The sequence below is a fragment of the Hylaeus volcanicus genome, unplaced genomic scaffold, assembly GCF_026283585.1.
Source record: "Hylaeus volcanicus isolate JK05 unplaced genomic scaffold, UHH_iyHylVolc1.0_haploid 12221, whole genome shotgun sequence".
NCBI lineage: Eukaryota > Metazoa > Arthropoda > Insecta > Hymenoptera > Colletidae > Hylaeus > Hylaeus volcanicus.
This window is the reverse complement of record NW_026533163.1, coordinates 680,991-692,865: the sequence shown is the minus strand read 5'-3', so window position 1 is coordinate 692,865 and position 11,875 is coordinate 680,991. Positions and strand designations below refer to the sequence as shown.

Sequence of the window (11,875 nt, the reverse complement as noted above, 5' to 3'; positions counted from 1 at the left end):
TTTAAATTCAACTAAAACCACGGGTGTTTTTTTTTAGCAATAGTCTTTTTTTTAGAAAAGTTGTTTCATATAGATTAATTCTAATTGAAAATGGCTTCATGCTTGAACAATATAAATTGAAGCGTTGTATTCTTAATTTTCTAATAATCTATTAAGAAATTTTTAAAAATAAAATGAGTACTAAAATAAAATTAAAAACCTATTTGTTTTGTAGTATGTTTTAACTTTTATTGAGTAAAGCAACGTATTTAAATCTACTAAAATTTTTCTTTAGAAACGCTTAAATTACATTTATTGCGAGAAGACATTTCGGATGATTTATCATATTATTACATCTTTTTATTTTAATACTATAAGATTCAAATAAAAAAACAATTATCATCAAATATTTTTTAGTACATTTTATGGAAATATTGTATTACTCCTAAAAGAGGATTTTATTTCCACGCGATACAATTTTTATCCATCTTGTTTTAAAAATGCGTAACAAATTTTAAGGGATTTTTTTTTTCGTCTAAAAATATTTTACTCGCGCTCATAATACCCGAGGAAATTTATGATTAGCAATAAATTAAAATAGTTTTGGGATGAAGACGTCCGAAACTTACAATTATGTCTTCTACGTTAACATGTTATGATGTTATAAAAGCACAAAGGTTTAAAGAAAATTTTTCCGATTGTATATTAAAAAAAAAAATTTTATTTGAAAAAACAAAAAATTGTTTTTATTCGCATTATGATATAAATATTTTCTCATACAGCTAAAGTCAATACGTTTTTTTTCATTAAAAAAAAAAAAAATTATTGTTCAAACAAAAACGTTAGTTACTAACAAACTTTATGTAATAAATATCCTTTTCTTATAAAAAAAAATTACGAATTATCTGTATAAGCTGCTCATGAAACATTAGTGCCCTTAAATAATGATTTTCATAAGGTAAGGAGGTATTTTGAATCGTCATCGTCAAAATACGATACAGTTTGATTTATAAAAAATAATAAGTAAAAATAAGTAGATGTGTTCATCAAAAGCTTGATAAAAGTGAAAATTGCATTCATAATACTAGTTTTTCTTTACTTTCATTATCAACAGGTTGCAGAGTGTGCCATAGGATCCATCAAATTAAATAGAGAAAAATTATACGAAATTTTACTATAACAATAAGTAGCTTCGCCTGATAAAACCCAATTTCTCTTTGTCAGCGATCAATTAGAAAAAAGCTTCAACATGTAAGGTGATTAAAAAAAACTAATAAAAAATATGTAGTTCAAAAACTTCCAGTACACAAACAATCACTAAGCCATTACATTATGAGGCATCTTTTCTGGAACTCATAATTCGGCATATAGCCTCTACTTTAAGTTGGAACACTGAATGAAACGTGAGTTATGTCGTTGCCTACGCGATTCATACGTAGGATTCGGTTTCAACCTATTGCTAAGATAATTCCATTCCTTGATTAGGGCCCAATCTGAAGACAGGTTCCCATTTTTTGAGTCCCGGGTGCTGACTCCATCAATTAACGTCTCAAACAATCACTAAGCCAGACTTTCTAAAACATCTTTATTTATGATTATGGGAAAAAAGAACTGTTAAGGTTTTTCATGATGCTATTTTTTAAAATTATTTTGTGAAAATTAAAAAAAAGGTAAATTCTATTTTTTTATGTGAAAAATTTGTAAAAATATTTTGAACCATTTCAACTTTTTCATTATACTAAATATTTCTCACTCAAAAAATGTTTTCAAAAGAATTCAAAGGTTGAAGGGGTCCTTAAATCGCAATATTCTCATGTTAAACCCATAGATTTAAGATTATAAATTGAAGACGATAAATTTGAAAGCATCGTTTCAAAAACGGCGAGTCCCGCGTGCGTACTTACCGTCTTACATTGATAAACTACGGAAGTGAGCTGAATGAAAGCTAGCTACTGTTATTCACCCAAAAGAGTAAAAAAGTAAATGTATTTTCCTTAGAGTACCATCTACATTTCAATACTTTTTTGGGTGCTTTCAGGAACTTATTCACAATTACGGCGTAAAGAGATATTGATGCAAGAACAAAAAACTTGAGGTACGTATCAATGAAAAATGCTTTTTTTTTCTTCTGTCAGTTCTTCTTCTAGATTTTCAGTAAGGAATGAATTTGCTATATGATACAAGAAGCTACAGAAAGTTGAACCGTTAAAAAATATTGTTTGGTTTAATAAAAAAAACTTATACTTTTTAAATATCATGCAAATAAAAGGATATATAAGAAATACTTTTAAAAACTTGAAAAAAAATTATGTTTTTTTCTACAATTCGAAAAAATTCAGTTTTATTTCCTGAAAGGATATTAAAAAAAAACACAACTTTTTATACTGAGGTTTTTTTTAAACTATAAAAAATTAATCTGTTTTTAAGAATAATTAAATTTGTTTGAAAAAAATTGTTTATTATTGAAAACTTTCGACGCGAAGCGCCATCATTATGAAATTCCTATTGTTTGCATGGTAAAAAAAAAAAACGAAAATGCTTAATATAAATTTGGTTTTAAAGGTTGCAAAGTATTTTTAATCATACACCAATTTCCTCTGAGTAAGTTTTTTGTCAAATGAGATAGAATATCAAAAAAAAAATAACAACCATGTTTTGGTATTGGCAGTTATTGTACACTAAAAATCACACAAAAACTAGATTAATAAAACAGAGAATATATTTACGTAGATACTCGGTAGCTTTAAGCCTTACAGAAACTTTAGATCTTAGAACGTGTTAAATGGCTAGTATTTAAAATGCTCAAGTGTTGAGGTGGTGGGAAAGGAGTTGCTTCAGTAATTAACAAATATACACAATTGCATCTTAGAAATGAATTTTGATTAAACAGTGTATAACATTACATGGGAAAAAGCTACGTTTATCTTTAGGTTTCCATTTATTGAAATAAGGGCGGATTGGAGGATCACATACAGCTACAATTTAAAACATAGAATTCCAAATCTTAACAAGTAATGCTACATAAGAAAAGCCATACACTGAAAATTGAAGGAGGAGTCTTGAAAAGAATCCAAAGCTTCTTTTGTATCAAAGTTGGTGTAAAACAATATCTTAAAAATACATACGCTAAAAAGAATAATGGAGTAGAGTCGTTATATTACTTTGTAAGCATATTCAGAAGAATACGGCCAATGAAAACAAGGGGGCCATTTAGCGCTAAGTGTATGACAAAACTCCACTACTGTAAAATATATCATGAATGATGAAAGTTACCTTTTCCCATTTAAACTTACGTTTTTCTTGAGTATCTATAAAATTTTGACGATCTCTTTTTAAAATGAATTCATCCAGTCGACGTTCAGCTTCAAAAACTTCTTCACTTAAACCACGAATAAATTTATTTGTTTCATTGTGATTAACCACATGATTTCCTAAAGAACTATTTTCATTGGGTTCATCTTCTTGGCGAAAAGGCGGTTTCAATTTTAATAAAATATTCTTGTTTATATCTTCCTGATGTGTATAGGTTTCCTTCTTGTTCCCCTCTAAGGGAAGATGGTAAACAAAAAGTTTAGCAATTCGTACACAAACAGCATATACGAGTGTTACACACGACAGTGACATAAAATGAATTAGAACAAAGAAGAAACTTTTTGTTTCTGCCGGTTGAATAGAAAAAGTCATTTATTGTTTACCTAGAACATGATTACTGAACTCATGATTCATTAAAGTGGAATTTCCAATGATTTGTTCTGGAAGACTTATACAGTGATTTGAAATTTGCTCTTGTGTATCGATACAAGGTTTTTTTAAAGTTTCCTGTTTTTCTAAAGAGGAGCTTGTTTGTAAAGGAAGACGTTTGAAGGCTCCAGTATTTTTGGTTGAAGAAGCATGATTGTTTATAGAATGTGAAGAATGTTCCGTTGTAGGATAATCAAAATCAGAAAACGGTGTTGACAAAGCTAATTCACTAGCTTTACTAATCCATTGAGAGCTTGAGTAAACGACACGTGTGGAAGAAAAAGGTCTTGAAAAGAAGTTTTTTCTTAGGCGACTATAATCCCGATTTACTAAAAAAAAAAGTACGAAAAGCATCATGGTTATTTCTTTTTGCGCACATGATTGAAGTTCTAAAAAAAAAATAGGGATATTGGGAACTTGGTATCCTGGGCCAACGTTCATTCGTGCACGTATTAAACTTGTACTACGATCTGGAAATGTTACTGCATTTGTCTTCTTACCAAGAGCAGCAGCTGCTGTTCGTCTTGTAATGCGTGTAACAACAGGGTCTTGAGACCGTGAGACAGGATTGGACTTGTTTTCTTTTTTTATATCCTCAAATAAATAATGATAATGAGAGTCACTCAACGACGTTTTTTGAGTCAACCGATTTGTTCTACTGGGGGTTTTCACAAAAGCGAACCCAGAGTTACCTTGCAATGAAAGGTCTAATCTAAATAATACAACTCAAACGCTATTATAAAACCGTACAATAATGTTGTTTACGTACGAAGAACATTGTTGCAACCGTGAAATATCAAGCGGGCATTCTTTAGATGGGACAGGTAGCGGATGACGTAGCGCAGTAACGATTCCTCTTCTCTTTTCTAAATTATCATTTTTACAGTAATAGACGCAGATGGGGCAAGACCATTGAACTGAAACTGTGGACTCTTGAAATTCTGTAGGCCGATACTCCACAGGCAGGCACTAAGGTATTAATAACTATTTTACTTTTTAACTTTATTAAATATAGTTTCCTACAAGAAAATGAAATGCCTTCACACAGGTATCGCAGCATATAAGTTCACCGCCCCCCTGTTTATGAAAATTTCATATAATTTTTTATTAATGAAACCTTGCATGGCAAAGTACCTCACACTCACAGCAACTGCTTTCATTTTCGCCTTTATAAAACTAGTTATATAAAAAAATGTATCTCCATGTTGAGATCAGAATCGTCTGTAGTACAAATCTACCTTTGTAGCAAAAATAAGCGATTCAATGAAGCCTAACGATGGAGGTAAGAGTTGCTGGCAATTGTTATTTTGGGAAGCAACATTAAACGAGTTCGGCTCAGTCGGTGACGCTGTCTGCATGAAAATAATAGTTTGAGAAAATATATATAGAAAAAGATTACTGTGTTTTCTGAATTCCCTAAACCTTCTTGAAAAGACATGACCGTTTTGACACTTGCTACTTTGTGAAAGACGACTACTTAGACTTTGAATTTATCAATTAGAAAGGAATTTAAGAATTTTTAGTCAAAAAACACACTATACATTAAAATTATTTTTAAAAAAATTAATTTGTTGAAAAAATAAATCCTTTAAAACTGTTTTTTTAGCACAATCATTATGTCATTCCGAAAAAAAAAAAGGGTGCAAAAGAAAAAAAACTTAATAAGATTGTTGCGTATACATTATTTACGGAAACCTAAGATAAAAGAAGCTCAAAAGCATGAATTATTATACTATATAACGGTGTTAAATCATTCGCGACTTAAAAAAGATATTAAACTTTTATTGGTGTATCTGTCCCGAAGCATGGACATCCGGCTACACTATTAAATTTCGTCTTCTTCTATTCCATCATAGTGAAATGACACTAACAATAGACGATAATAATATATTTTCTAAAAAAGTTGTTTTTCAGTGGCACTAGAAAGCATCTATACAACAATACAAAGTGATAATGACCAGTTTTTTTTTTTTTTTTTGACGAACAAATTCACTATTATCTGTGTTGTCTTATTTTTCCACACTAAAGCTATCTTAATTTTTTCATGAGTACCTTCAGTCGAAATTCTTATAATAAAGTTACGAAATATTTATTCTTTTGTGGATTTAACAAAAACAATTTTTTTAATCAAAAAAACAGATGCTATAGCTTAGAATATATTTTTTCTTTCTTCTTAAGTTTCAACGAATTGTACTAGTCTTTAATTTTAACATAATTTTAACTTTTAAAAAAGTTTATGTGCAAGCAAGTCAATAGTTTGCTGAAGACCTGGTTTGATGCGGAAGCCCTCAATTTATTTATCCGGCAACACAGAAAAAATTTTTGTTTTAAATTTTAAAAGTATAGTAATCCGGATTGCTTGACGGCTAAAAAAATAGGTGTGAAACTAGTGTTACTTTGGACTGCTTATTTAATGAAACTTAAGTACACAAGCAGTTTAAAAGAAAATTTTTATGGAAATGTTAAAAGAAATAATTTATTTTTATGTAAGAAAAAAATGTGAATATGATTGGCTTTATTAAAAAAAAAGAGTGCGTGTTGAGTGATCGGAAACCCATGTAGGCAATTTTCACTTGTTCCACCGTATCTTCTTTCCTTCTCTTCAAATGAAATGTATACTATGGTATGATGGAGTGTGCGACGCTTTATGTCAAAATTATTTGTACATACAAAAGAATTGTAGCGAATGGTAATGCTATCGAAACAGGTTCGACTGGGACTGATCTGAGTTGAAAGTAAGTAGGAAATTGTCTGATCGTTTGGAGTGTAAAGCATAATAAATGGCCCAAACGCAATGGGAGGTTACATCTGATGAAGTTATCACAAAACATTATGCCGCTAGAATCGCACGACAATGTGCTAATGATATAAAAAAATTTTCTTCAGAAAAATCCCAATGTAAATCCCTTGTTGAAAATTTATCCACCTTTATAACGAATGTTGTACAACCCTCCCCTAATGCTCTACAGCATTACGAGAAGAAAGATAGTTTATTTACGTTAAATGATGCTTTTCCAGTTAAAGAGTCCGACGTAGAACATAATGTTTACGCTGGAGTCACCGCACGGTGATTTGTGTGAAATAATAACTCAATTCTAATGTATTTTATTCATTCTTTGGTTTAGAGGCATTATTAAAATTCATCCAGGACAATTGAGTAATGTTGAGGAAGGCATTTGTACTTATATAGCTCAATTTTTATTAAAGTATGTTAAAGATGTCGTTAAACTGATTCTGGCATGCAGCAGCCGCCTAGTATTTTGTGTATGCAACCCTATAAGATTTTTAGACGAATTCAATGGAGTTTGGATAGCTTATGTTCCTAAATCTGTAAAAACGGACCCTTTGGGATTTTCCTATCATTCGGACAAGTTTGGTATAATTTCTTTTCGAGTTGAACTCAAATGTTTAATTTTTCGTCCGTCTCCAAATTCTTTTATAGGCATGTTGTGCACTTGACAATGAGGTTTTCATTGATGTGAAAACTTTATGAAAAACCATCAAACCTTTCTGTCTATGTTTCTTGTATATCTTTTTTTAGTGGGGGTTGTTAATCACATTAGGGATACACATGTAGCGTTGCTAGTCGACGGAATGTTTAGCGCGTGTATTAAAAGGGATCAGTTAGATTTATGGTACACATTTCTTGAGGTAAACTGTGCGTTTTTTTTCTAAATACCACGTTACCTACGTTTTTTTTTCAATATAAAATAATAGGATCCACAACCGTCTTATGCATTACGTGACGATCCGTCTAAAGGGATACGTATTGGATGTCGTGTTTGCTTTCAAATAGAAAGGTTACCTTTTCAGGTTTTGGCTTGTAATTTTTTTTTCAACATTCGTCCGTTTTATTAGATGTTGTCATAGTGGATCCGGTGAGATTATGATTATTGATGGGTACCTAACCAATTATCACAGTGGTAACAATTGTTTTTTTATATTCTTTAGGGTTCCTCACATTAACATTTACTTAAACAATGCTTTTCTGTCTGTTTAGTGTCTTTACTTGAGGATGAAAACCCGTGTACGCATGCTCCTCTTAGTAAAAAAAAAGTTCAAGTGCATTTAAAAAAACCTAAAAGTAATTGTGATACAACTATGTCTTGATATAATTTTTTATAACTAAAAATATCCCCCCAAAATACTTTAATATTAAAATCTTTTTTTAAGAATGTGGTTCGCGTCAAAAATTGTCGAAATTTATTTGTTGTGATTCGCTCACTAACGTTATCATTTTTTTTTTCTTTAAAAGAAATGTGTATATGAAACAATTTATTTAAAACCATCTTTTTATTTATTTTATTAAAAGAATATTTTTTTTAACGTACAAAATATATTTTTATTTTTTTTGTATAAAAAAGAAGTTAAAAAAGCATATTCATATTAAAATGGATTATTTAAAGTGTGTTAAAAAAAAAATTACCACAGAGTTTAAGTGTCACTTGTAAGCGAGGCCACAAGATTGTGAGTTTGCAGACACCGTCCAAAATTTCTGTTTATTTTTGTGGTAGCACTCTAACTCAGGCAGACGTCATTTATATGTGAACCTATCGTTTGTATTCAAATTTTAATGAGATTTCTTTCGCAGATGGGTAAATAATAAATTTATATAAAAAATGAATACTAGTTAGTAGCATACATTTATCTTTACCGTTATAGTAGCTTGAATGAAAATGGAAAGTTTCATAGAAGAATTCTTTTTGTATGTAGCCATCTACATTCAGTACGCTTAATAATTTGTCTTCTTTTGCTAAAATAATAAATAACGCACAAAGTACAGTAAGAACTTTATATTTGTTATTTGACGACATTAACGCCGTTGTGCTGTTTTTTTGAAAGGTCGATTGAGGATTATAAGGTAGTAAACAAGACTATGCCATTTTATAATCCAGACAAACTGGCTATCAAATACTACGTGCCCCCTCAAAAAAAATGGTGCGAAATCGGTGTTTCCGTATACCGGGTGGGCGTTGCAATGTACCATTCGAGTTAAGTGAGACATTTAAGAAATAGTTTTATCAATGTTAAATGATGAAAATCATTAAATAAATTTTGAACTCTAAATACAATAGTTGTACCTTTTTAGGTCTTGTTGTAGATGATGTAGAATGGCATTTTTGGGAAGGATATGGAGTGGATCCCATCCCTCGTTATTTTGATGCATTACAAAATGCTTATGTATCAATAAACCATGTTCCATTTGTTACATACGTACCGATTGATCTTGTGAAAATTCCGCCTATCAATGTGGCTCGCATATGCGAGCAGCTTGGTGCATCGCTATTTTCTGAATTTACGTATGACATATTAACATGTAATTGTAATCATTTCACGAACGCAGTTTTAACAAAGTAAGATTTATATGGATTTTTCATTACTAAAAATATCAATTTTATTTTGAACATGGAAGCATTAATAGTAGCGTTTTTGGTCTCTGAAAAATTAAAGTATGATTTATGATGTACTACTATAGGTTGGGTTTAGAGTCAAAGATGCCAAAATGGATTAATCGGTATGTATCAAACATTAGAGAAGTTCGCAACATCTAATTTTTTTTTAGGCTTGCATTTACAGCGGAAGCATTTTGGTAAACTAGAAAAACTTAAACAAAAGGTTGTTGTATATGAGTTTAATGGGATGTTATGTTTAAAGTGAACAGTTTCCCTTCTTGCGTCAGTGGATTGATGTTTTACTTAACCGTTCATCCATTACCGATTCCATTAACCCTTCTTCTAATGAAAAAATTGACTGGAAGAAATATGAAGAGATGATACGCTACGCTATGGAGGAACAATTTTCAGCATCAGAAGAAGACATAACGTCTTACAACGAACCATCAACAAAGAAGCACGGAGAAACACCATCTATGACCCAATTAGATTCTAACATATATAGAAATGTTTAATCTCTTTGTTTTGAACCAGACCTTTATCTTAAAATTAGTTTCAGTTTCATATACACGCTATAATAACGGGGATTTAATGAAGTTTTAGTGACAGTGTAAACATTTCGACGCGAATAAAAAAATTTATAGGAGTTAAAAATCGAAAGAAGGCGCCGTCAACACAACGTTTTGAATAAAGATTCGTTTAATAAATATATTAAAGAAATCTGTTATTTTTTCTATACTTCTATTGAAGGATTTGAATAGAAATGTAAGAAAAAGAAAGCAACACGATAATTTATACAGAGACGAGTATTAAGCTTTTTTTATAAAAAAAAATGTGTGTTTTTTGTTTCAAGTAAAAAGAAACGCTTTATATAAGATCAAAATTTAAAGAGACATGAATGTATAAAAATTTTTGCTTCTTGTCGCCTTGTGTAGTGTGCTTGACTTTTATTTTTTAAACAATACATTCGATACAAAAATATTAAAATTTTTACATGATAAAAAAAAAAAACTTGCTTAGCATTTGTTTTGTGTACCACGCAGTTATTAAACAAATTGAAAAATGATATAGGATATTATAAAACAGATAAACTCCCGTCACATACATTTTTCTTTTCTTCAATTACAACACTTTATATATGCAATGCTTGTTGAATCACCTCATGTGAGAGAATCCTCACCAGAATTTCACGTACCGAAACCAGTGAAATGCAAAAAACGATGTCCTGCAAAATCCCTTGATTCCAGTGAAAAAAAAGTGACTGTTAAAAAAACTTTTGATATAACAAAAGATAAACAAATCGTATTAGACTATATGAAAAGTCAAGTAAAAACTCTTGTTTAATTATAAGTTTGCTGATATCGTTGTATGTGATAAGAATCGTCCATACAGTTCTCAAAATATATTTGACAATTTACATGGAGTGATATCCCGTGCACAACTTGAAGCTATATTGAGTGAGCTTTCAATGCAAGAAAACTACAATACTGCTTCTCTAATCTGTAAGGATTACGGGTAGAATAAGTTGATTTTTGATTTGTTTTATTTCAATGTTAATATTATTCGTAGAAAATCCAAGGTATACTTGATTCATCAGGAAGTTTTTCGTAATGTCAATGATCAAGGTGAAGGTCTTGTTATTGTTTGAAACAGTGAGATAAGTTTTTTGTAAATATAGATAAGGAAGTGAGTACTGAGGATTTGCAAAAAGTTGAAGACGATATAAAAGTAGCGTTTGTTTTTTTCCACACGGTTTTTGATGAATGATCTTAGAGCATACAAAGCGAAATAAGTGCTCTAGAAACACAATTATCGGAATGTAAAGATTATTGGAGTAGTTATGATGTTGCTTCGCTTGGGCTACTTTTGGAAAAAGAAGAAAAAGAAGTTAATGAAAATATGATAGAATTGGCTCAATTAAACGAAGAACGAGAAGAAATGAGCGATGAGGATCAAGAGTTATTACAATTGTCGGTGGAAGAAATTGAAGAACTCGAAATGTTGGCTGAAAACGAATTGCGCCAAAGTAAAAAACGCAAGTTAAAGGTATTTTAACAATAAAAATTTTAATCTTCTTTAAACTAAAGGTGTTACGACAGTGTTATGAACTTATAGACGTGGTCTCCGAGTGTTTAAACATATCAGTAAGAAAGAGTTTCAGTATCTGTTTTTACGTATTGTTTGATAGGTATCAGATGCCGTTGAATTGTTAGACTTAGAATTAGACCCTGATCCTATGGTTACTGAGCCTTTGGACTAACAAAAACAATTGACAAAGTATTTTTGAGGAACGAAAAAAAATTTTGTCGTTGTTTTTTAAGTTACCTTTTTGCCTTATTATCTTGCACGCTGGATTAAAAAATAACAAATGTATCATTCCTTGGAATCTGTGCTACATAAAATATTATTCGTAATCACATGAAAAATTTAATAAAAACAATTAAAGTCAAATCAAAGACAAGCAAGTCAACAAACGATCATTTTGTCAAAGGTGTCATTAGGTGGTAAATTTTTTGAACTGGGTATACATTTACCAAGAAGATAACACGTTCTAGAGTAGTTAAAGAAATCAACTAAAAACCCGAAAAAACTTTTGTATAGAAAGAAAAAAATCTTTAAAATAAATTTCACTTATTTGAACAAAGTGAAAATAAAATCTATACGAAAAGATTTGATTGTTCTAAATTGTTTTCCCAATGATACTAACTAGCATAAATGGTTTCTTTGTTTGGCATTAACAAGATGGAATTAATTTTTTTTTT

At 30.3% G+C, this 11,875-nt stretch overlaps 3 protein-coding genes and 2 long non-coding RNA genes across 27 annotated transcripts; 3 read left to right on the top strand and 2 right to left on the bottom strand.

Moving 5' to 3' along the window:
• The first annotated feature begins 426 nt into the window (after positions 1–426).
• LOC128883160 (uncharacterized) lies at positions 427–2,333 on the top strand. 2 transcript variants are annotated; one of them, XR_008458765.1, is made up of 5 exons: positions 427–1,382; positions 1,465–1,649; positions 1,753–1,958; positions 2,018–2,074; positions 2,127–2,333. It is a non-coding gene; the product is annotated as an uncharacterized LOC128883160 (long non-coding RNA). The 2 variants fall into 2 exon arrangements; XR_008458764.1 differs by having other exon boundaries at positions 427–1,649.
• A 155-nt stretch (positions 2,334–2,488) lies between these two features.
• LOC128883159 (uncharacterized) lies at positions 2,489–5,703 on the bottom strand. Of its 8 annotated transcripts, none has more exons than XM_054135223.1 (13): positions 5,120–5,700; positions 4,959–5,072; positions 4,855–4,896; positions 4,744–4,797; positions 4,490–4,689; positions 4,221–4,432; positions 4,098–4,145; positions 3,675–4,049; positions 3,273–3,524; positions 3,141–3,220; positions 3,017–3,089; positions 2,883–2,954; positions 2,498–2,811 (listed from the first exon to the last, which is right to left on the bottom strand). In XM_054135223.1, exons 1-13 carry the CDS (start codon positions 5,156–5,158, stop codon positions 2,741–2,743), a joined length of 1,632 nt encoding a protein of 543 aa, XP_053991198.1. In that variant the 5' UTR covers positions 5,159–5,700; the 3' UTR covers positions 2,498–2,740. The 8 variants fall into 8 exon arrangements, with proteins under 8 accessions (XP_053991194.1, XP_053991193.1, XP_053991196.1 ...); XM_054135224.1 differs by having other exon boundaries at positions 2,499–2,811; positions 4,098–4,109; positions 5,120–5,699; XM_054135219.1 differs by having other exon boundaries at positions 2,489–2,657; positions 2,714–2,811; positions 3,675–4,432; positions 5,120–5,703.
• A 442-nt stretch (positions 5,704–6,145) lies between these two features.
• On the top strand, positions 6,146–7,862 carry LOC128883255 (uncharacterized). 7 transcript variants are annotated; one of them, XR_008458819.1, is made up of 8 exons: positions 6,146–6,787; positions 6,846–6,926; positions 7,002–7,096; positions 7,163–7,186; positions 7,262–7,371; positions 7,438–7,520; positions 7,579–7,643; positions 7,721–7,862. XR_008458819.1 is itself a non-coding variant. In XM_054135433.1 (7 exons), the coding sequence occupies exons 1-7, from the start codon at positions 6,501–6,503 to the stop codon at positions 7,828–7,830; spliced, it is 897 nt and encodes a 298-aa protein (XP_053991408.1). In that variant the 5' UTR covers positions 6,146–6,500; the 3' UTR covers positions 7,831–7,862. The 7 variants fall into 7 exon arrangements, 2 of the variants coding, with proteins under 2 accessions (XP_053991408.1, XP_053991407.1); XR_008458820.1 differs by having other exon boundaries at positions 6,977–7,096; XR_008458816.1 differs by having other exon boundaries at positions 7,163–7,371.
• LOC128883256 (uncharacterized) lies at positions 6,998–7,808 on the bottom strand. Its single transcript, XR_008458821.1, has 3 exons — positions 7,682–7,808; positions 7,526–7,624; positions 6,998–7,474 (listed from the first exon to the last, which is right to left on the bottom strand). It is a non-coding gene; the product is annotated as an uncharacterized LOC128883256 (long non-coding RNA).
• Positions 7,863–8,189: 327 nt separating the features above from the next.
• LOC128883217 (homologous-pairing protein 2 homolog) lies at positions 8,190–11,445 on the top strand. 9 transcript variants are annotated; one of them, XM_054135329.1, is made up of 13 exons: positions 8,190–8,315; positions 8,383–8,497; positions 8,563–8,711; positions 8,810–9,074; positions 9,197–9,235; positions 9,284–9,310; positions 9,376–10,439; positions 10,492–10,628; positions 10,683–10,738; positions 10,792–10,841; positions 10,887–11,159; positions 11,213–11,257; positions 11,302–11,445. In XM_054135329.1, the coding sequence occupies exons 7-13, from the start codon at positions 10,257–10,259 to the stop codon at positions 11,371–11,373; spliced, it is 816 nt and encodes a 271-aa protein (XP_053991304.1). In that variant the 5' UTR covers positions 8,190–8,315; positions 8,383–8,497; positions 8,563–8,711; positions 8,810–9,074; positions 9,197–9,235; positions 9,284–9,310; positions 9,376–10,256; the 3' UTR covers positions 11,374–11,445. The 9 variants fall into 9 exon arrangements, with proteins under 9 accessions (XP_053991304.1, XP_053991300.1, XP_053991306.1 ...); XM_054135325.1 differs by having other exon boundaries at positions 8,383–8,502; XM_054135331.1 differs by having other exon boundaries at positions 8,383–8,502; positions 9,134–9,235.
• Positions 11,446–11,875: the final 430 nt, after the last annotated feature.